This window comes from Cibotium barometz, chromosome 53 (genome assembly GCF_041138505.1).
Source record: "Cibotium barometz isolate CiBa-2024 chromosome 53, ASM4113850v1, whole genome shotgun sequence".
Lineage (NCBI taxonomy): Eukaryota > Viridiplantae > Streptophyta > Polypodiopsida > Cyatheales > Cibotiaceae > Cibotium > Cibotium barometz.
The window spans coordinates 2,931,093-2,954,800 of record NC_141098.1 but is presented as its reverse complement, the minus strand read 5'-3'; the positions used below and the strand labels follow the sequence as shown (position 1 = coordinate 2,954,800).

Here is a 23,708-nt window from a genome sequence, read left to right as displayed (position 1 = left end):
AGCTTTCTTCTTTATTTACAAAGAAACCTCTATTACTCTCTTGGCACACTTGGTTGAGATAGTACCTTTTCCTAGGTCTTGTTTCATTCGAATGTGTTAAAAGTTTGCACTCCTTATCATAAAATTGGTCATGGGAAATGTTTCCTTTTCTTAAGGGGTTGTTTTCGGTCCTAGTAGTATGAGCAAAAGAAGTGTAGGGTAGGTTAACGCGTTGATTGTGTGAGGTAGTGGGTTCTTTTCTCTAGAGCAAGAAAATAGTGGATATTGCAAAAGAGCATCATATAGGTGGTCACAATAGAAATCCTCCAAGGTGTAGTTAAAGAAAATTTAAGCACGGCCTACTACTCGTCGATCGGATTGTTTTAGGACTACACATGTTAAGGTAAGTATGTTCAGTTCCATAAGTAGAACAATGGACAATTAGGTCAAGCATGTTTGAGACAAAGGTTGGAAATCTCATTGCATAATCAATTGTGTTAAGACTCACCACCATGACAGAATGAGTGACAAGTAAGACCTCTTGACTTAGGCCATTTACACAACTCATTATAAAAGCTTATAATTCATTGGGCACCTAAACATACAATGAGCCTTGTCCTCTACCGCCCCTTGGTGCATACTCCGCATATCCACTCCTCGTTGGGATTTCTCAGCTCTCCTAATCTCTACTCGGAGGTAGTGGGAGAATACTCTATCTGACCAATTGCGATGCACATATCATGTGACATGTGGATCTGCATGTACCTCGAGATCTCAAAGAATCTATCCCTAGTGAGTATGAAAAAATGCTCCCTGTAGAACTCATATATTTTTTTAAACAAAAAAAAAAGAACTCATGTTTTATCCCTATCTTTGATGATGACACCCAAGCCTGATGTATGTGTATGCTGAGTAGATCGAATGGGAGGAGATGATTCATCTGTAGTCTATGTGCATGAAACAATTCAACTGCCTCTTGAGTACCACATCTATTTTGGTAAGAATGATGGTAGCCCTCTCCGTGAGATGGAGGGCAATCTGGCTTCTCTCTCTTACTCCCTCTCCCTATCATGATACAACTACATAGAAGACTCTAATGCTAACTGGAGGAGACGGTCTCTATCTAGGGAGTATACATGTTGAATGTAAGTGATGGTCTAGAAAAGAGCATCTACGACTAGTGCGCCTAACCTAAACTCCTCATGTATATTGTCATGGGGCACTCGTGACAACGTCAACACCTGAAGCCTATTAATACTCCTCCACACATCCTCCCCCAATCTAGATCCCCAAAATGACTGCTCCATACATAACCATTCAGCACCCTAAGGTATCAAAGAGCAAACCCTTAGTGCCAGGTTCTTGAAAATGTACTTGGAATCACTCATATGTATCAGTGTGGCAGCTTCAATCATGTTGAAAACAAGGCATGTAAATGTGACTCCAAGGTATGCATGCCTTGGCCAATCTCCACTCGTGCCCCTCTAAATAAGAAGGATAGCTTGTGAGGTGGTCAGGCGGTTAGTGTTAAATACCATCATTTTGGTTTTGCCCAAATTGACCTTTACGGTCTCGAGATGAGGACAATGTCATCGGCATATAGCAATATAGGCACATGTTTGGGCCAAAGGTGATCCTCTACCTCCAAAGCTTTCCATGCAATCTCATCAATATGAGAGTGTGTTATATAAAAGGTCTTCAAAAGACCCAATGGGTCTATCAGACCAAAAGTGTACAAGAGTTCCATGTGGTACTGGACCATAGAAAAAGACTAGCAAAACTAAGAGAGGAAAAATAGAAATAGAAATAGAAATAAAAAAAGTAAAAGAAGAAGAAAAGAAGAGAGAGAGAGAGAGAGAGAGAGAGAGAGAGAGAGTATTCCTTGTACTTGTGTGGATAAGATTAAAGTCAAATTCACTATGTTTTATCAATACAATGAGTGGACAAGATTCATTGCTTTCATATGCATATTCTTAATTGCACAAGGCACAAAAGACCTGTCATTGTGTCTGTTTGCAAGAGATGCCAAAAAGGTGTACTCCCAAAGACCAAGGAAAACTAGTAACAAGAACCTCATTGAGAAGTGTGGGCTCCTGTTTAAAGTGACTAGTCCATGGACTGCAGAACAGATTATACTCTATAAATAGAATTTTCATTGAGAAGTGTGGGCTCCTGTTTAAAGTGACTAGTCCATGGACTGCAGAACAGATTATACTCTATAAATAGAATTTTCATTGAGTGTGTGTGCTCTGTTTAAAGTAACTGGTCCCTGGACTGCAGAACAGATTATACTCTATAAATAGATGAAAATGACAAATCTTCCCACACAGGCTTGTGTACAAAACTCTTTAGAATCAAATGTCTGATGTGAAAACTCCTACATGAAAAAAGAATCCTTTTTTTTCAACTTGATAAATAGCTCAAATAAGAATAAAAATTAAGCTCAACAATGGAAAAAAGAAAAAGAAAAAAAAGAAGCTTACAGAGGCAACAGAAAACTGCAAGCCCGGTGAGAAGATAATTTTTTTTGGCTCAAATCATCACCCTCACCAAACCATTGCCTCGAGCCAAAAATAAAATTTAATTTAATTTACATTTTGCCTGTACCTGCTTTGTTGGAAGAATGGAAAACTCTCTGATTCTGATACTGCTCCTCTTTTATGTTCCTGTTGTTACCGTTGGCCTCCAATTTAAGGCCGGGATTTACAGGCCCCTTGCGTGTTGCTTTCCTAGGTATTTTAGGCTCGTTGGAACCCAAAGAGTTGAGAGACGACAAAGATTCAGCTCGTTCAATGAAGTGATCACTCTGGTCAGTTAACGTTGAAGGCCTCGGAACCCATGCAAAGTTCGATGACTCTGTAGATGGTGCAGAAGCTACCAAAGGTTCAGGTTTCTGTGAAAGCTGCGACAGCATGATGACTCCTGCCTGCATCTGAGAAGGACCAAGCGGTCGCCCGGGACTACCACCAGAAGAACCACTGGAGGGAAAGAAGACACCTGTGCCAGTATTGGGAGGTCTCGGAGCTCGAGGAGGAACAGCAGACCATCCCTGACTCATGACACCCATGGGTAGATAAGTCCGTGCTGGGCCTGTAGGACTCGTAATGACTGCTTGCACAGTTCCAGGGGCGGCAGCCAAATGTTGAGGAAAATGGTGAGGTGAGTGCAACAACGGCCGTACAGAAGGTATGGGCAACACACCCGGAGCAGTTGCCATGCCATAATGCTTCACTGCTGCAGCAGGCGCAATTCCATGGACACCAGAAGCACCTCCATGTAGACCAACCGGTGACCAAACTGTAGCTGTTGATGTGTGGGCAGTGTTTGTTGGTGCCGGATGCACAAACTTCCCACCTGGAGGGTACACATCAGAGACCTTGCTGCCAAGAAGTTTTCCAAAAGTAACCATGATTCGCTTTCCTGGAGATGCAAGTATTGCTCTGCTCGCCACATGAGCACTATTTCCTTGTAGTAATATTGCAGACCTGCTCCACAATCATATAAATAATTAAGAACAAGGATTGTTTCAAGACCTGCACAGAAAAGGTAGCTCTGGGCACTATTTCCTTGTAGTAATATTGCAGACCTGCTCCACAATCATATAAATAATTAAGAACAAGGATTGTTTCAAGACCTGCACAGAAAAGGTAGCTCAACAGAAACCAATGGAGTGAGTAATTATCTCGAAAGGCACAAGCAACTGTGCAAGCTCACACCTCAATTCCTAGAATTCAACCCCACGAGTCTCTACACCTGCTGCCTTCCTTGTCCTGCTCCTTCAGTGCTCACCCTTGTCATCTCACCACCCTTGCCTCCTCATCAACCTCGCAATACACCTCTGTGCTTACATTCATGCCCTCTTCCTCCGCCGACAAACAATGGGAGGGACACTTACTATTATTCACCGCCCGTAGGTGCTTTTTATGTGCCCGTAGGCAATGCCGCCGAGGAAGCACCATGTGGGGTTTTGAACCTAGGACCTCCTGGTCCTAGACAAACATCTCTACCACTTGAGCTATCACCTCATTGGCGGCCTTAACACTCCTTTATTTCCACGCCCATGTGCTGTAAGAGATTAGATGAAGGCCCACCCACAAAGGGATTAGTTTCAGACATTGTGGAGACTCGCAGCATCCCTTGAACCGACGAGTCATAGCACAGCAGACAGCACCCACAAGAGATTATCAAGAGCCTAGCAGAGGCTTCAATGACAGCCAAGATGGATAAGGACAACAGTTTTGTTCAGCTGAATGCAAGACAAGCTATACTCTTGAGCGAGACGATTCTTGATGTCTACATAATCCACTTGCCCTCAAGAAAGAATAAGTTGCAGCCTCAGCACGCTATTATCCCCAGACAAGGATGCATGTGTCATCTCTATCAGGGACTATTAAGCTTATGGTTAGGTCGTAGTAGAGAAGCTGGTCACTATGATACTATCCTACACAAGGCTCCAAGTGTAGGTGGGTTGGGGATGCACAAGGTACGTGTAGGTGTACACATGTAATGGTTTCAGAGTCCCCAAGGCACGTTGCCTACGAGAGTGGCATGCTAAGAACAAGAGGAGAAAGAATGGACAGCAGAGGACGGGGCAAGGTCAGCATGCATGTCAATCATGTAGCCCAACGCAGACTCACCTCCAATAGATTAGGGCATACCTCTTTTTTGTCTATCGTGTTCGACAATCACCTTTGTGTTAATCTCACCATTAAGTCTTCCACAGTTAGCATCAAAACACAGATTCTTGTCACCAAGAACTTCATATCAGAGCTACTGATTTAGGATTTCTGAAATTAGGATGTGTTTAGGGTTTTTAGCCCAAAGTTAAGTTTTTCTGATTTGCACCAGATCAACCCTTGCATCAGTGATTTCAGCCCTGCATCGTCAGCATTCCCATTTGTGCTTCTGTGTTTTTGTCTTATACAGCCCAAGACTCTAAACGCAGCCCATTGTTGCAGTCACATATGTCCAGTCACCATATATATATATATATATATATATATATATATATATATATATATACCTAGATGAATCCAAGAACATGCCCAAATTCACCTTTTAGGAACGTGCATGTTATATACTCATGGTAGTCAACCCACAAGACTATATAACTATCAACTCCATTATGCATAGTAGGGCTAGATACTACGACATCCCCACTAACATCATCACTGCCCAATAGTGGGTGTAGAACTATGTATCAAGATATGCTCTCACACACGCACTCCACACACACACACACACACATAAGAGCATATATTCACACAAAGCCCTTCGTACTGAGTTTCTGTCAAACCTCCGGAGATGCAGGGCATTTGCAGCCATTCGCATACAGTCAGCATGCAAATTAGCATTTAGGGTTTGAAGCCATAGAGTCGCTGAAGGCAGTGTCCAGAGTCGTCCCACATACCAAGTCATGCACAAGTCAAAGTCAAGTCTAGGTCCAACATAGGATTTCTCAACGCATCATAGAAGCTAAGCTCCCCGCCATGAAGCTGAGGAGTGAGCAGAATTTGCTAGAAAGGCATATGAAGAAGCAAAGCAAAAAAGGACACAATGCCAAGCCCAAGAAGAAGAGCAAGTATCCTGGAAGAGGAAAGACTTCATCAGCCACCACTGCTCTGAACCCCTTGATTACCCTTCCTAGTGGCCACATGCTAGGCTCCCATCCCCACGTCTCTTGGAGGGCATTGAGCAAGGAACCAACCCAATCTCTAGGAGAGTGGCTCACCTTTTTGCAACTCCCACCAGAGGCCAACGAGCGGAGTTTCGTTGGGATCCAAGGCAGAGACACGCTCACCCCTAAATGGCTCACATCGGTCCACGACCCACCTCCCCCCGAGTGGGTAGGGGCTTTACTAGACATGATATTCTGATAGCGGCCCATGGTGAAAATGGAGGCACCCTCATGACCTTATCTATTGGGCCACAGGGCAGATTGAGCCATTCCCCCATAGTGACATGGGACGGGGGGAACGGACCCTAGGGACGGGGAACGCGTGGGACGGGGACGAGACGTCCGCGGGACGGAGGGACGGGGACGGCTGCCTGACTGCGGGACGGAGGGACGGGGACGCGTTCCGGGAACGGCATTCCCTGTCCGTACGGGGACGGTCAAACTGACCGTTGGCGGCAGTTTTTGACCGTTGGCGGGGCGCCAACGGCTATCTGTCCTAGCCGTTTGGTGATGCGCAACTCCTCCAAGGCTCCAAGGCTTCTTCCTTGAGTCTCTCTCTCCCACATGGCTCCCCTCTTCTTCTATATAAGAGACCTCCATGCTCTCCTCAAGCCATCTCCTCTCCAAGCTCTCCCTCTCCAAGACCCAAGGCTCAAGCTCTCCCTCTCCAAGCTCTCCTTCTCCAAGCTCACCCTCTCCAACCTCTCCAAGCTCACCCTCTCCAAGCTCTCCTTCTCCAACATCCAAGCTCTCCCTCTCCAAGCTCACCCTCTTCAAGCTCTCCTTCTCCAACATCCAAAGCTCTCCCTCTCCAAGCTCACCCTCTCCATTGTCCAAGCTCTCCTTCTCCAACATCTCCATCCCGATTCTCCGTCTTGACTCTTTCTCAAGCTCTACCATCCATCTCAAGCTCTACTCTATCACTATGGCATCCTCTTCTCAAACCCCTTCCTCTCCTCAACCCGGGTCCGCCGCCGCCTCCACCACTTCAACACCCGCTCCATCACGAAGAAGGAGGCCCGCCGTACATCGATGGAGTTGGTGGGATGAGGTAGAGTGCTCGCAATACGGTCAAGGGGGTGGTTCAAGACCATGGGTATGTAAGCTTTGCGGCTACAAGCGAACCGGCGGTGCCCACAAAGTGCGTGCTCACTTCTTGCATGAGCCCGGCAACGAAGTGCAATTTTGCAAGGAGGTTTCGGCCGAGAAGAAGAAGGAGCTCCTTGAAAAGCTTGTGGTTTATGAGGCGGCCGAGTTGGCAAAACGCAATCCTCAAGTGGCCGTCGACCCCACATCCTTTGTGAGGACATCAACGCCGCATGTACCTCGTTCATCAAGAGAGGCATCCGCTTCCCGGGAACGCCAAAGTACTCTTGATGAGAATTGGAACCCTCAATTGAAAGAGGAGGTGGACATGGCGGTGGCACGATTCTTCTTTCATGACCACATAGCATTTCGCGCGGCACGGTAAGTCCTTGGCACTATGCTCATGTACTATTCAAAATTCAAATATCATGCTCTAAAGACTAAAACTTAAAAGACTAAATGATGGTAAAAATCTGAATTTTGTGTGTGTTTTGCATATGGTGTTTTGGATAGATCTCCATACTTTCGGGCCATGTGCAAATTGATAGCGGAGTATGGACCCTCTTATGTTCCCCCCTCTTCGGAGACCATCCGCACCTCTCTCCTTGACAAGGAGAAGGCAAGCGTGGAGGTGGTGGCCAACCACATGAAAGAGCAATGGGCTGAAAATGGTGTTACCCTCATCGTTGATGGGTGGAGTGACACTAGAAAGCGCTCCATCCATGGAGTTGTTGCCTACTCACGAGGGGAGACATACTTTGTCGACTCTCATGATGCTTCCGGGACGGGGAAGAGTGCCGAGATACTTGCTGCGGAGTGGGCAACAACACTAGAGACGGTGGGGGCGGAGAATGTCATTGCCATATGTGCGGATGGAGAACCGGCAAATAGGGCGGCGGGGACAATTCTCCAAGCAACTTATCCTCGCATCACCGTGTGCTTTTGCATGGCCCATTGCCTCAACAACCTTATCAAAGACATAGGGGCCTTGGATTGGGTTGCACCTGTCATTGAGGGTGCCAACAAAATAATGACCTTTGTCCTCAACCATCAAAGGGTGCAGCACGAGTTTTCCAAGAAGTCAAGCCTCTCTCTCTCTTCTTAAGTATTCCGAGACGAGGTTTGCATTCAACTTTCTCATGCTAGGCCGCTTGTATACATGTAGCGGGGCATTGAGGGGACTCTTCCTCAGTGATGAGTTTGCACGCACTTCAGAGGCTTCCACGACGGTCGGCAAATTTTGCAGGGAAAGGGCGGATGATGCGGCATGGTGGGAGGAGGCCAAGGCGCTTGTGGAGATGGTGCAACCGATTATTGATCTCCTTAGGGTAGTGGATTCCACTCAACCATGCATTGGCAAAGTGTACGAGGCAATGGATCGCATGACAGAGAAGCTAAAAGCAATGTTCAAAGTCAAGCCTCACTATAAACAGGTCAAATCCCTATGTTTGAAAAGGTGGCAAGCCTACCACTCTCCCCTCCATGCTGCTGCCTACATTGTTGATCCTGAGTTTCAAGGCAAAGGGCAACACAAGGACAAAGAGGTGAGCAAAGGCCTTCGACAAACCTTGGATCGCCTTTACACTAGTGAGGAGGATCGCCGCACAATCAAGGACCAATTGCAGATTTATAGAGAGAAGCGGGGGGCTTTTGGTTTGGCAGATGCACAGGCGGACCGCTTCAAGGTAGGGTCTGCACTTTGGTGGGAGGATTATGGTGCGGAAACTCCAAAGTTGCAGGAATTTGCTGTGCGCGTACTCTCACAGGCTTGCAGTAGCAGTTGCCTAGAGCAACTCTGGTCAGTTTATAGCCACATTGCCTCTAAGAAGAGGAACCGCCTTGGTGTACAGCATGCAAATGATTTGGTATTTGTCAGTGCCAACTTGCGAATGCTTTGCAAGGGCTTGACAAAGAAGGCAGATCCTTTCACCGAATGGGAGCAGGCACAGCAGGACCCACATCTCTCTGATCAGCAGAGGGCCGAGATTTTAGAGGAGCTTGAGGTTGTGCCCGAGGCATTGTCCCCCCCACCTCCCCCTCCCCTCCCACTTGAGGACCAGCCTATGGAGGACTTCACTGAGGAGGTCACCATTGATCTTCACCCTTTTCAGCCTCTTGCCTAGTCTCTTGAGTCTAGAGTCTCGAGTCTCGACTCTTGCCCCACTTTTTTGCTAGCAATCTTGTATCTTGGCACTTAGTCATTTTGCCTTGAGTGTACACCCTCCTTGGGCGCTTCATTATGCCATTTGGCATTTTTGTTTAGATTGATCATTGTACACTCACTTTTGTTTATCACGCCATCGGTGCCCCATTATAGTTTTTTGCTAATACGACTATGCATTTCTCCTCTTTTTGGTGCAATTTTGTGCTTAATGTCTTGGTTTCTAAGTGTAAATCAAGTGTGTTAAAAAAAATTGCAAAAAAACAATCGTTTTCAGATTGCCGTTTTTTCCACCGTCCCCGGGACGGCCTTTTGCCCCGTCCCCGTCCCGTTCCCCATCCCATGTTTCTATGCATTCCCCCCCTTCGACAGAGCGGGTTTCATAACCACAGATGGCACGTCGACCCTCCCCCGACCAAAGTGGCGAGAGAGATTATGGAGAGTATCATTATGGGAGACACTGATGCGACTGCAGTGTGATTAGGCAAGTGGCAGTGGCACGATCCCTTCCCCATGAGAATACCCCCGACAGCCTCTTTGTTTAAGTATACATCCCATCTGGGCAGCAAGATTCAAATGATAGAGGTTGATAGCATGCCAACGGGGCGGCAGTAGATTGGCATCCCCGTGTGTTTCCTCCATGATTTTTAGAAACGGCCTTGGGATAGCTTCCAACCACAAAAGATCACTCTTTTTCTTTGGTAGATAGCTCACAGGAGCTTGGCAATGGGTGGGAGGGAGAGGATGAGCTTGAGCTCCTTGCAAGCAAACACACACACACACAAGAGTAGACAAGCATACAAGAGAGATGGATGGCTGAATTCTCTTCTCTACAACCATTAATATAAAGAGATAAGACTACATACTATAAGGGAAAGTGCTCTTCTGCTACTATAACATACAAAGGTCGGTCCATAGTGTGAACCTGTCTATATGAGATGGCACTATAACTATGCCATACTCTAGTAATCCAAATGTGGCTGTCACACAGCCTGTCATCCACTGGCAACATATCAACCATAATCTCACCAATCGTGCCAGTGACTTTAAGTGCGAAGCTGTCATCCAGGATATCCGCACTAGTTGAGATCGATATCTCAACACTTCTTCTCAAGCTCAACTCCATACCCTGCACTCCAAGTAAGCTCCTGAACCTACAAAGCTTCTCTATACCTAATGCCTTTGTGAAGATGTCAGCAGCCCGATCCTCACTGCTGACATACACCAAATCCACGTCACCTGCTAGGACCTTCCTCAAAAATGATAATGCACCCCAATGTGCTTCATCCTAACATGATACACTGGGTTACTCGCCAAATGCTACTCATGTCGTCACAATCTATGACAACAGTCTATACCTAGGCTCACTCAAATCTGCCAGTAGCTTCTGCAACCAAGCTACCTCATATGTTGCCATAGCAACACCCCTGTACTCAGCCTTTGTACTTGAGAAAGCAACCGTTGGTTGCTTCTTGCTGCTCTAGCTAATAGTAGTACTCCCAATAGAAAACGTGAAGCTGCTTGTAGATCTCATGTCTAAGATACTACCAACCCAATCTGCATCTGTATATCCATGCACCTGTACCTGTACTCCAGTCTCATAAAAAATGCCATGGTGTATTATGGACTTTATACATATGCATATCCTCCTAGCCGCATCCAAGTGTGGCTTCTGTATCTTCACCATGGACCAGGCTTTTGTTCGCACCATTGCCTGCGGGGCAAAGCTTTCTTGGCAAAGGGACCACTTCCAATGCCCGCAATTCCGGAGGCAATGGCAGAGCCATCATATTGGAGGTTGAGCCCGTAGTTGGACCAACATTAGGTTGGAGCATAGAAGCATCATGTGCAGCCCTGCTCCAAGTAAAGCACAAGAAAATGTCATGTGCACATTGTGACATGGACATGTCCATAATATCTAACCACTTTAGAGGATGTGTTCGTGGCCGAGTGATCAAATTTGGGGCTTTTCAACCATTTCATTGTATTTGGTACAAGCGCCCAATGAGCAGCCCAATGTAGACACAATTCTTAACTATGACTTAGTTGTTTTAATAAAGTAGGGTTGGTAGCCAACCAACCTTAAAAGCCAGCCAACTAACCCATGGTACACTATAAATAGAGGGCTATAGCTGAGAGTCATTGTCAAATCAAGCATTCACTAAGTAGTGAGCTCGGAGACAAAGGGCAGCCCCGTGGTTACCCAATATGACAGGAAAGTCAAGCATTCACTAAGTAGTGAGCTGGGAGACAAAGGGCAGCCCGTGGTTCCCCAATATAACATGAGTTTAAATCATCAAGTGCAATCATCATCATCCTCATCAGCAGCAGCAACAGCAACAGGAAAGTGCCCCATCATCACAGTTTATTGCTCTTCCGAAACTGATGACATGGCAAGCTCCTTTGCTGCCACCAGAACTTTTGCAGCACTTGTCTCATCCTCCTCCATATTGTATTTGATGAGACACACCTGAACTATTGGTATTGCCACCACTTCGGAAAATTGCTCGATCTTCGGCATTGTCCTTGGCATGCCTTTGATATCCCTTTTTGGTCTTCAATTGCAGCACTCTTATCAAAAACTTTAACTATCATCACGTGTTGCTTGCCTCCTTAAGAGTACCAATATTAATTGTTTGCTTCACCCCCTCTTGCTGCAGTAAAAGATCTTGACCTTCTTTCTCTTTTCACTCTAGTTATTTCCTTGCCATTCTTTTTTCGTTTTGTGGTCGTCGAGAATGTGCATTCTTCATCACCCTAAATCTATTCTTTTTCCACCATAAGTGAGAGACTTCCTGTTGCAAGAGAAGCATTGAAAGAGTGAAATTTCGAAGTTAGTAATCTTATGAGCTCACTAGCAAGCTCTTTGGAGGGTAGTGCAATCCCTATCTCATCACATAGTGCATTCATCTTTGTGAGAAATTGATCCACCTTTTCCCCCTCAATTCACCTTCTCATTCTGAAAACGAGCCTGGAGATTCTCCATTCTGTTCGCATTAACCTTCTTCTTCCTTCTCCTCCTTTTCCTTATCTTTCTCTTCCTTTTCTTCTTTTATTTCTTCATTCTTCAATTTTCTCTAAATTTCAACAGATTCTCCCATCCCTCCAATTTTCCACTTTCCCGTAGTGCCTTTTCAGAATCAAGTGATTATTGATTATACCCACATCTCAAGTAAGATTGAAGATTCTATGTTTTAAGCTTTCAAATTCAAGCTTCAAAGTTCAATGTTATTTGATTCGTTTCTTGGTCATCTATATGTCTATAATGAATTCTAAAAGCTTTATGTATTCTAAAAAATTTACTAAAATCTTGATTTTTCAAATGTATCGGTTTTTTTGCTGAAAGATAAAAGATTTCTAGGTGAAACCTTTAAAAAAGCAGTTCTTGTGATCTACATGATCATGGTAATCTTGTACTTCCCAATCTGGTAGTTAGTACTGTCGAGTCTTAACTTATGTGCAGAATGAACCAGTTAAAAATTCCATCCAGAGTCCGACTACTTTACCAACTTGCCTACGAAACCGCGGACATCTATCAGGTGCTTTTGCAAACACCACCAACATGAAAAGCCAATGAATCAGCTGCCATTGCCACTCCCCAAATAAGCTCTCTCTCAATGGTCCTAAGCTATACAAGCTGGTTCGTACCATTTGTTTCAATTTTCTCCTTTCACACTGTGGGTGGACAGTCTCTGTGGGCACACTGTTTGATCAAAGTTTTCAACAGAGAAAGAGAAGAAAATATCCCTGGTAAGCGCATTGGCCTCACCGAAGAAACCTCTCACTATGAGCAATAGATACTCCAATTACAAAGAGAACTCAATAAAGGCTTCATTCATTTAAAAAATGCCTGACAATTGTGGTACCAGTCCCATAACGAGAACCTCAGTTAAATATCATGAACACAGTGACGACTCAAACAAATACACCCACTGCCACAGAGCCCTTTTTTATCTCATTAGATCTCTAGAGGAGAGTGTCACACGACTATGCATTCCTGTCAATCTCAGATGGATGCATGACCGTTGACCCCCTCATCCTTTACCTTTCATTCTTCTAAAATGTATTTGAAGATGCCTTATGCATCCTCTGTCACAATAGTGCTACCCATCCTGTATTACTTTTGATCTCATGGATCACATTGGCCGAAACAGATCATGTGGTAGAATACTCCATGAGGTGTTGAAAAGACAGCCAAGAGAAAATGCATGTGTACAAAAACTTCACGGGAGGCTTTTTCCATGAAATGCAACTTGCAAAATCCAGAACAAGATCAAACTGGAAAGCCCATCATCCTTGGACAGCGGATCTCCTCTGTCCAAGCCCCAGCCCGCCTGATGGGCGGGGGTTTGTCTGTAAAGAGCCTATGTAGAAATGTGTTACAACAAGGGAGTTTTTTTTTTCCCTTCACACCCACACCCATGAGCAGAGGCCTTTTGCCTGCCTCCTTGACATGACACAACAGGCCAGGTCTGCCCCCCGAGACTTCAATGCGAATCAAGGCTATGCAGCTTCTCTTCTGTGGGAATTGACATGCGCAGGTTCTACACAAATCAAGGCTATGCAGCTTCTCTTCTGTCGGAGTAGACATGTGCATGTGCCCACACACACAGGTGGGTGATGGGTGTGCAAGTATGTGTGTGTCTTGAAAGGTAAAAAGATAAAGAGGAGGCTTTCATTATAGCAAACATACCCTGAAGGAAGTAAGAGTTTGAATTGGCTTTTGTAGTCGCCACTGTCCATGGATAAATTATGTCCCATAACAAGAGTGCACTCAGCCATCAAGAAGAAACAGCAAAAATATCGATCTAATCGTTGATGCTGTATAAAAGGAGGGCACTCCTCACCCTGTCATTGTAAGTAGACAAGTCAATCCTCATAGGAAAAAAAAAACCTTGGGTATAGACCTTGACACTCATTGTGAGTCTAGGATGCCCAGGAGAATTTGAGCGGAGACTAAGAGCTAGTAAAGCCACCGAAACGTTATACCTACATGATGAGTTTGTGCAAAATAACTACCTCTTCTAAAACCTTAATGCTACAAAAATCCGGTCTTTTGCTTGCAGGAATTATGTGCCACTGAATGAGACGGTCAATGAGAGTGTTGAAGACTATCGGCATCGGTTCTATTAATTCTCCTGCAAGGGAAAAATTTGTCAGATAAGATGACCAATTTCCAATTTTTTTATTTCATCGGATGCCATTTCACTTTCCCATTAAGCCTTCTGAAGAGAGAAGGGGGGGTGGGGGGTACCCTGGGGGCTGGCAATGCCAGACGATGCCGCCCTTGCCTCAGGTCACAACCAAGTCCATATATCCAGTCAGACATGCAAAGAACATGATGCTCATCCAAATGTTTCATACCTGTGTTGTTATTGTTGTCATGGCCAAACTGGATAGTTTCCTTGGGACTTCCTGTTATTCTCTTGTCAACAACAAACGTCTTCCCTGAAACAAGAAACAACTCAAACTCGGCCATGTAAATTCCGAAAAGCAAAAAATCTGAAATCAAAATTCCTCAAGCATGCACACTTTCGTCCATAAGAGAATGCCTCGTTTACATACTTTGCCTTGTCGTGTCTGTCTGTGTAGGGGCCTTTTGAACGCCATATCCATATTCCACCACATCAAGCGTAGCGGTCAAAAAGGTATGCATATGCTCTATGTTATTTTCGCATCCTCGAGTGCTCTGGGAGTTTTATTTCTTTGATTGTCTATTAGAATTAATTTTAAAAAATTATGATAGAATGCGTGAGACAATCCCCTCCATTCTGCCCCAATTTTTTTGTACCATCTGCGCTTGAGAACACGATTTCGTTTTGTGGTTACAAAAACAGTTAGTACATGGCCCAGCGGCAAACCCATAGCTGCCATAGCCACGCTACCAACTGCATTTATAGCCGCAAAGCGTGACTTTGCCAATCTCTAACTCCTTTGATTTCTCTGCAACAGATAGAAACGTGACTATACCCCTATTTGTTGTACTGATCACTCAAAACAAAACTTTTTTTAAAGGGATGTATATCAGTTATAGTGCGTCCAGCAGGTTTAGGCTAGCAGGAAACAAACCCATGTCCTTACCCTGGGAAACCACCAGCCTACACGTCCATGGACACAAATTTTTTTTTAAAAAGAAACCCTTATTGTTTAAGTGAAGATAGACTCCGTTTCTTAGCTGATTCGAAAGGCAGAATCTGTGCCCTTGTGGGCAGATTCTACTATTCTGCAAGCCTTGAATCTTCTCTCCCTTGACTCACAGGTTATTTAAAGCATGTGTAAAATGGGGAGAGGAGGGCTTTATTTATAGTGCTCAAAAAGGTAGGCCAGCTCGCACTACAACATACAAAATATTTGAGAGGCTAGACATAACCACACAACCGAGCTCCAGTGTGACAAACCAGAGTTGCTCGGGAAAATCAAAACATTCAATCATTCAAGCTTTGCACAAGGCACACATAGCTTCATTACCTTTTCGATTAGAAGATCAAACCTGAAAAATCTGATTTAGTCACATGCCCAATGACAAAGAATTGTGCATCTTCACTTAGGCTGCTTGCAGAGATCAGCTAGCACCCTCTTTGTAACTCACCATAGGTTTCAAGGGAGGGTTGTAAGAATCTGACACTCCATCCCCACAACCGGTTCCTCGAGATGGTACAGGGCTGCAATTCCAAGAAAAATCTGAATAGCAACTAAAAACCCGAGGCCTCGTGTCACCTGCATCACGGATTCGGGGGCCTACGGAGCCTATAGGCCCTATAGCCTTGGGCAGCCTTAGCCACCCTATTTGGAGGCCATGGTCTTCTAAGGAGGCCATGGGCAGGTGCCCATGGCCCATAGACGTAGGGACCCAAAGAGAAGTTGGCAAAAAGGGAGTAATTCTCAAATCGGCCTGTTTTGTCGAAGTCAGCCAGACCTATAACCCCCCTATATAACCCCCCTATATAACCATGCACATTCCAAGCAAAATCTGAATAGCAACTAAAAACCCAAGGCCTCATGTCACGTTCATCACAGTACTTGGATGCCACATGGACATACATCACCGACAATTGCAAGACCCTAAGGTTTGACACCATGCATATTCATCATGAGCCCTTGTTCAAGGACAAGTCAGCCTGTTTTGCCGAAGTCAGCCAGCCCTATACCCCCATGCACATTCCAAGCAAAATCTGAATAGCAACTAAAAACCCAAGGCCTCATGTCACATGCATCATAGTACTTGGATGCCACATGTACATACATCACCGACAATTGCAAGGCCCCAAGACTGGATACCAGGCATATTCATTGTGAGCCCTTGTTCAAGGACAAGTCGCCAATGTACCGCCTCAGCATCGTGCACATCCCATGTATGTCATTGTGATGCCTGTCACCCTCATGTATGTGTAAACATGTTACATTGTCTTACCGCTTGGTCGGGTATGTCATCTTGCAGCGCCTGGTGTGTGTGCACTGTGAACCCTTGCACAAGGCACCAAAAACATCATTGACTTAGGGGGGATGACTTTTCCAGGTACAGGAGCCTTGGGAAGCCTTATGGCCACCCTTTTTTTTTCCGAGAAAAGATCCTTTCATTAGTTATATAAAAACGCCCGTAGGGCTACAAAAGATCCTCTCCTGCTCACACGAAAAACAGAGCAGTGAACAAAGCAAGGCAGCCCGGGAGACTCTCCCTAGGTGCTGAAAAGTACAAGTATCAGTACAAAGAACTGAGGGCTAAATCATACAATAGGAGGGGGGAAGAGCCAAACAGGTGGCCTGTAATGCCAACAGGGGGACCCCGCGTGAAGGGTATAGAAGGGGCCGCTGCGTCAGGTGGTGTGAAAGGCCTGGCGCCACAAGATCGCCTCATCCGAGTCGCCCCGGATGCGGTCATACTGTCCTCGCAGGGTGTGGATCAACTCCTGCCAAATCCCCCGTACAGTCTCTGCTGGTGGCTCCAGTCTCCTCTCAAAGGCCCTGAAACACCGGGCCCTCCAGGTGAACCAGATGGTGAGGCTGCTGAGGAGCTCCCATCGAAGATTCCTCTCCTGTGTCCAGCTGGCGGACGAGAAATCCGGTGAAGGAACAAGGCGAGGCTGGCCCCTAATGAATCTGATGGCCTGGCTGTCCTGCTCCGTCTCATAGCCCATAGCAGGCCCTGAGGAAGTCGACCAAGCAGCGGCACCCCACGTATACATACCCTCTGGAGAGAGGGGGGCCAGAATACGCAACATCCGCAGCCAAATGTGCTGCGCCTGAGGGCAATCCCATAGGCAATGTCTCTGTGTCTCCATAGGGTGGCCGCATCGGACGCAGACCGCCGGAAGACCGCTGTAGACAAGCCAGGTGCCAACTGCTGAGCCCTTGTGGGCGACCAGCCACTGGAAAGTCGAGATCCTGCGGGCCTGTCGACTAGCCCAGAGCCGGGCCCAAAAATCCTCCAGGAACTCCTGTGAGAGTCCCTGTAGCCGCCAGTGCCCCGCAGCAGCTGGAGAGACCATCCTCCTCGCCATCAAAATATGCCGTCCTAGCCGGACAGTATACTGGAAAAAGGTGATCTCTGTGGCCTCAAGGGATGCATAAGGATCATGCCACTCGTACTCACCAGGGTCCCACTGTAGCCGGGCCAAGGGGCGCGCGGCATATGTGGTGCGCGTTGTAGTCGCGCCACCCATCTAGTTGGGGGATTCGGACTGACCATCGCAGCGCCAGTGGTTAGCTAGGCACTAGCACCGCCTAATGGCTAGCGACGGCAAGCTCTGAATGGTGGTGCTCCAAAGACTGTAGCTTGGCAAGGAGAGCTAATTGCTCTGATACCAATTGTAACCAAGATGGGGTGAGGTTTGCCTAGTGCAAGAGAGCAAGATCATAGAGAGAGAGAGAGAGAGAGAGAGAGAGAGAGAGAGATGATGACCAACAAGATAATCATCACAAGAGAAAAGGGATTGAGGGAGCACAAGAGTCGTGTCAAGCATGAATTCATTAGACATAGGTCCTTTTTATAGGAGAGAACTCCTTACATATTCTGAAGCATATGCTGCCACCACATATGCCTTATGCCAAATATGATGCTGAAGCATATGCTACCACCACATATGCCTTATGCCAAATATGATGCCAAGTGTCCTTAGTAAGTGTCACTTTGCCACACATCACTACTTTACATAATATCCTTCTAAGAGGCTACTCCCACACAAAAGACATATACACACTGGAGATTGTTCACACACATTGGAACCGATTTATTTAAAGCCTACACACAGTGCTAGTTTACACAACCACCTAGCTCTTATTTATTCCCACATTAATCACTAGAAGGATATTATGTAAAGTAGTGATGTGCAGCAAAGTGGCACCTATTAGGGACACTTGGCATCATATTTGGCATAAGGCATATGTGGTGACAGCATATGCTTCAAAATATGCAAAGGAGTTCTCTCCTATAAATAAAAAGGATCTAAGTCTATAATGAATTCATGCTTTCCATTACTCTTGTACTCCCTCAATCCCTTTGCCCTTGTGCTGCCCTTGTGCTGATTATCGTGTGCCCTTTCAGACCAAAAGAAGCTAATAGACAGGACATTGAACCAGCATCAAAAGGAGATTTATGCTGTCAGGACTGAGATCCTGAGCAAAGAAAACCCGGTAGAGGAAATGTACACGCAGCTGCAAGATGAGAGGCGACAAGAGATGGAAGCCTGGAAGGACACATGACTGGCTGCATGCATGGAGAAATGTATGAAATTATGCAAGGAAGAGATGCACAAGTATGGCAATGTCACATGCACTCTGCACTCAGTGCCTGGTGACAAACTGGCTTATCATCAGCAATGCAACATTTGTACATTATTAGAACCCAGTAGGATGATATTTGTCGTACGCCGTGACCCCATTGTACATCCTCAGTCCTAGATAAGTCAGGCACGAGCTACGTAGGTCATTCCTTAGCCTTAGCGGGTCAGTCAATCAGTCAAGTCCCTTAACCCACTTGGAGAGAATCATTCATGCATGAAGAGTCAGTAGAAACCTTAGGGTTTGCATCGGAAAGCACTCTGCATCTTGCATAATATGCATTCATATGCTTATGCATCGTTTAGAACATCCCAAAAACCTTAGGGAACTTCCTAGGATGTATTTGGTATTTTTTCCATAATTTATGGTATTTATTTAGCATTTAATGTCATTTATAAACATAAACTTTATTAAATAAATGACCAGCCAACTTGACCAGCCCCTAGTTAGTATAAATAAGCTTGCATAGAGCTTAGTTCTTCATTCAGTCTTCAGTGTGCTAAGAGCTTTCCTCCTCAGCCCTAGGAGTACCCTTGCCTTCAGCCCTAGACTAATCCAACAACCTTGGAGGTTCTGCGTTTGCTTCTCTAGCCTTGAGAACCTGCGTTTTTGCTTCCATCAGCCCTATCAATCCAACGCAGTAGTTCAGTAGACCATTCAGCAGTTCTGCAGTCCCTACAGACCATAGGCGCAGCCATACAGTACATCCACAGGCCCAAAACAGCAAGCACCTCTGCGTTTTCTGCATAGATCACAGCCGCCTGTGTTCAGTTCACTGCAGCCCTACGTTTACAGTTCTACAACAGACCAGCCTTGCGTTTTCAGTTCTACAACAGTCCTACAACAGTATTCAGCCCTACAGACCTGCGTTTGCAGATTCCCAGCAGTTTCAGCCTTGATTCATCAGTCTACATCAGTATCTAGCGCTGAGCGTTCAGTGCATCATCCAAGCATACACCAGTCATCTGCTAAAGGTATTCTATCATTCATAAGCATTTACAGCATTCTAGCATAGCTTAGAACAGTCCACCGCCTTCTTTTATCACAGGCAAAGAGGAAGGGGAGCTAGCCACACAAGAATCCCTTGCTCTAGAGATTGCCCAATTGCGAGACGCCAATGCCAAACTCGAGGCCGAACCAGAGAAGGCTAAGAAGGCAATCACAGCAGAGATTCAAGAGGCCAAATCAGGATTCCGGGAGGAGCATGTACGCCTCCATGGGGGAGGCACTAATACGGTGGATTAGTGTCCCAGCCTTAACCATCCCTCCTCCCCCCATACTAGCTGACCCCGCATTACTTTCTTTCACGATCTCATGCCCCACATTACCGCCACATCCACACCCCCTGCCACCACCTTCACCCAGATTCATTTCCATCATGACTTGACCACATCTATGAAGACCACCTCTCCCGCCACATGTCAGCTCTCGACTTATCCCTCCCTATCTCCACCATTACATCCCAACTTTCCTCCATCATCCATGACTCCATCCATGCCAGCTTCCCCTACACCACATGCTCCACAGCAAGTTTGCCATTGGGATCCCAACCCCAAAATGGATGGTATGATGAAGAGTGCAAAACCACCAGGCTTCGCCTCTTACGCGAGAGGGAACATGGGCTGATTTCAGTTCATAAGATGCAACGCATCTTCCGTACATTCACTCACTGAAAGAAACGGGCATTTCTCGCCAGGTGAGAACAAGAGTTATACCAGCTCTTTTTGAGCGAGGACAACTCAGAAGCTTGGCGCATGCTTGAAGAAAAAAGAGCACCTACACCTATCACAGATCCTAGCCTTTGGGAAGCCTACGCACGACAGCTGTATGATGTGCCAAACCAACCTATACCACAAATGTCACACATCCCTCGGCCTACATCATCTTATCTCTTTGATTCCCCCAATGTCACTAGGGCTCTTAAAAAGCTACATGATGAGAGAGCAAAAGATCACGAGGATCTACGCGCGGAACATTTTGCCCACGGGCTCGACGTATTGGCTCCCATTCTGGCCAGTCTTTTTAACAAAGCACTCTCTGAAGGCTTCCCACCCTCTTGGACTACCAACACCATTGTCCCCATCAACAAAGCAGGGGACCCCACGGACCCAAGTAACTACAAGACTATCATGATTGGTCACACAATGGCCAAAATCTATGGGGCAGTACTAGAGGACATAATGAGCTCTATGGCAAAGAGGATGGGAAACAGAGCATCAGGCCAGGCAGGCTTCAGGAGAAACTTCTCGACGCTAGACCATATCTTTACTTTACGGGCTATCATAGAGGGGGCGAGGTCCTCAAAGAGACATGTGTATTGCTTCCTTGTGGATTTCCGCAAAGCCTTTGACTCCATCGCTCGATCCCGTCTCATAGGAAGCTTGCACGAGCTCCAATTCTCACATGAGATGATATGGGGTGTGATGGCACTATATGTGGTAGAACTCAGCCGAGTACGTGCACCCGGTGGGACCTTGGGAGATATATGTAGCACTATTGGGGTTAAGCAGAGCTGCCCACTCTCACCTACACTCTTTGGCCGATACATTGATGAGATCGCAGTATTTGTGGACAGTTTTGGAGGTAGAGGTTCACCATTGGCTCAGACAGTAGTGCCCATATTACTATATGCTAACGACATTGTCTTGATCTCAGATTCAGCCCAGGGTTTACAGAAACACTTAAATGCATTGGACAGATTTTGCAGGGGGAGACCTTTCGGTCAATTCGGGCAAACCAAGGTTATGGTCTTCAACACATCTTATGCAGTCGCCTCACAATTTTCTTTCACACATAGAGATGCCCTAGTGGAGATTGTGCAAAAGTATGTGTATCTAGGAGCCACTTTTACAGGCCCTTTGTTCTGCACGACCACAGCTGCCACTGATCGACTTGCGAGGGGGCATGCCTCCCTAGCCCGTATGGAGAGATTGTGTTTCCAGGCACTGCTGGCTCTTTGATACTCTAGTACGACCAGCGGCTATGTATGGTGCACCCTTTTGGGGACCAAGCCTAAGGAAGGATCACTGGAGGAGCATAGAGAGGCTACAGGTGGGCAGCATGTTGAGAGACAACCCCGGCTCCAACAGGAAACCTCACAGAGAGCCATCACAGATTTCTTTGTGGTACACACATCCACATCGGAATCCACTACCCACAACAGTTCCTCTACTACAACATTAGAACCCACCACCCGTACCCACGCTCCGACTCCACGCCCCAAAGGAGTTCTTAGCGAGAGAGCTCGATCCATTCTGCGAGCCAGACGTTCCCGACCCAGAGCATCAAGACCCTCCACCACACAGAGACAGATTCGTAAGGTTCTCCACTGACATGACACGCACCCATCACAGAGGCCTGACATTCACTCCACCATCAAATCGGTTCTGGCCAAAGCGGGTCTCGTCATTAGCTGATCACAGCATATCTCACTCTACACAGGTTCATCTGTTGATCACATGTACTATCAGATGTTTACATTTTACTTTTTTCTTTCAGTTTTCCATGGCTCAATATATCCATGGTACCATTGTATTACTTTTGGTCTCATAGGCCCTTGGGGTCTTCCGTAGACGTTAATATAACTTTCTTTCTTTCTCTCTCTTCTCCCCACTAGCTGTGATCTTGCTCTCTTGCACTAGGCAAACCTCGCTCCATCTTGCCTACAATTGGCATCACAGGAATTAGCTCTCCTTGCCGAGGAGCAGTCTATGGAGCGCCACCTTTCATCTGCAAGAAGGAGGCCCACTCATTACATGGAGTAGACATCATGAGTATTGGTCACTATCCTAGATCTCATATAGGAGAAGCTCACCATAGATTCTTGAGCCATAGGCATCAAGGTAATGTATATTCATGAAAGATCTCAAAAAGGTACCTTTTAACTATGAGCCATTGTCTTACATACCTTGGTCCATTTCACACCCAAATTATTATGTCCATGCCCATAAGCCTAGGCCCCAAGCCCAACATATGAACATGCCCATAAACCCATGGCCACCACCACATTACAAACCATCCCCACCCAAATATGTTTCATCCTCGAAACATTCTTTGACTTCATTGGTATGAGGATGTCCACTATATACATGTAGATGTACCACGTAGCAAAACTGTCCCAAAACTGTGCATAGCCATACTTAAGAGCTTCATAATCCCATGTAATGCTCTCCGAACAACCACCAAAACATAGCATCATGCAATACACACTCCCCATGAAGTGCATATATCAATAGCATCCCAATTGAGCATCATATTAGCCTCCAAACAGTGAATCTCAGAAAATTATAGCAAGCATATTGTTACATGGCTCAATTCTCCCCATCGAATGCATTCAACGAGTGCTCATATCCATCCAATATGTGGGCGGGCTGCCATGTAGCTTCATCTGGAGGTAATCCCTTCCATTTAACAAGGTATTCGCCCAAAGAACGATTGCGAAGCACCCGTTCCCTCATGCCCAACACTCTCTCGGGAATATACTCCACCATACCATCCTCATTCATAGGAGGTAGCTCATCCAAGACTTGCACTACCGGCCCAACGTATGCCTTCAAATGAGACACATGAAACATGTTATGAATTCTTGTAGTAGATGGAAGTAGCAATTGATAGGCTACTTCACCAACCCTTCTCACCACCTTGTATGGACCATAGAAAGGGTGTGCAAGCTTTGTATTAGTGTCACGTGCACAGAGTGTATCACTAGCTTCGAGGCTTGGGGTAGCTTGGAGCTAGGTAGGCTGATTGGCGAGCTGGGCTAGGGATGGACTGACAGGCGGGCGTCCAAGTGGGGACGCCCTGATAGACAGGCACCCAAGTGTGGACGCCCGGTGACCGGCCAAGAGCCTATAAAAGGGTGGCCAAGGTCAGCCAATTGGTCAGAGTCTCGCGAGTCTTTGCGGGAGCTCTATGGTCAGGAACCTGGATCTAGTGCAGACGTGCACCTGCTTCATGCAACCAAGGCCGGCAGCAATCTCGAGGCCCGCGAGGGTAGCTCCGTGGCAGTATGGGACATCATGAAGTAGA

General features: G+C 46.2%; 1 protein-coding gene across 4 annotated transcripts in view; it reads right to left on the bottom strand.

Annotated features, from left to right (window-relative positions):
* Positions 1 to 2,314: 2,314 nt before the first annotated feature.
* Positions 2,315 to 23,708, bottom strand: part of LOC147608183 (RNA demethylase ALKBH10B-like) — an 81,820-nt gene continuing 60,426 nt past the window's right edge. For 3 of the 4 annotated variants that reach the window (XM_086788849.1, XM_086788848.1, XM_086788850.1), the window contains 4 exons: positions 14,268 to 14,351; positions 13,923 to 14,041; positions 13,597 to 13,751; positions 2,315 to 3,464 (listed from right to left, as the gene is read on the bottom strand). In XM_086788849.1, the coding sequence (XP_086644975.1) occupies positions 2,570 to 3,464; positions 13,597 to 13,751; positions 13,923 to 14,041; positions 14,268 to 14,351 (1,253 nt within the window). In that variant the 3' untranslated portion in view covers positions 2,315 to 2,569. Of the gene's footprint in view, positions 3,566 to 13,596; positions 13,752 to 13,922; positions 14,042 to 14,267; positions 14,352 to 23,708 lie in introns of all 4 variants that reach the window. The other variant, XM_086788851.1, reaches the window with a different exon arrangement.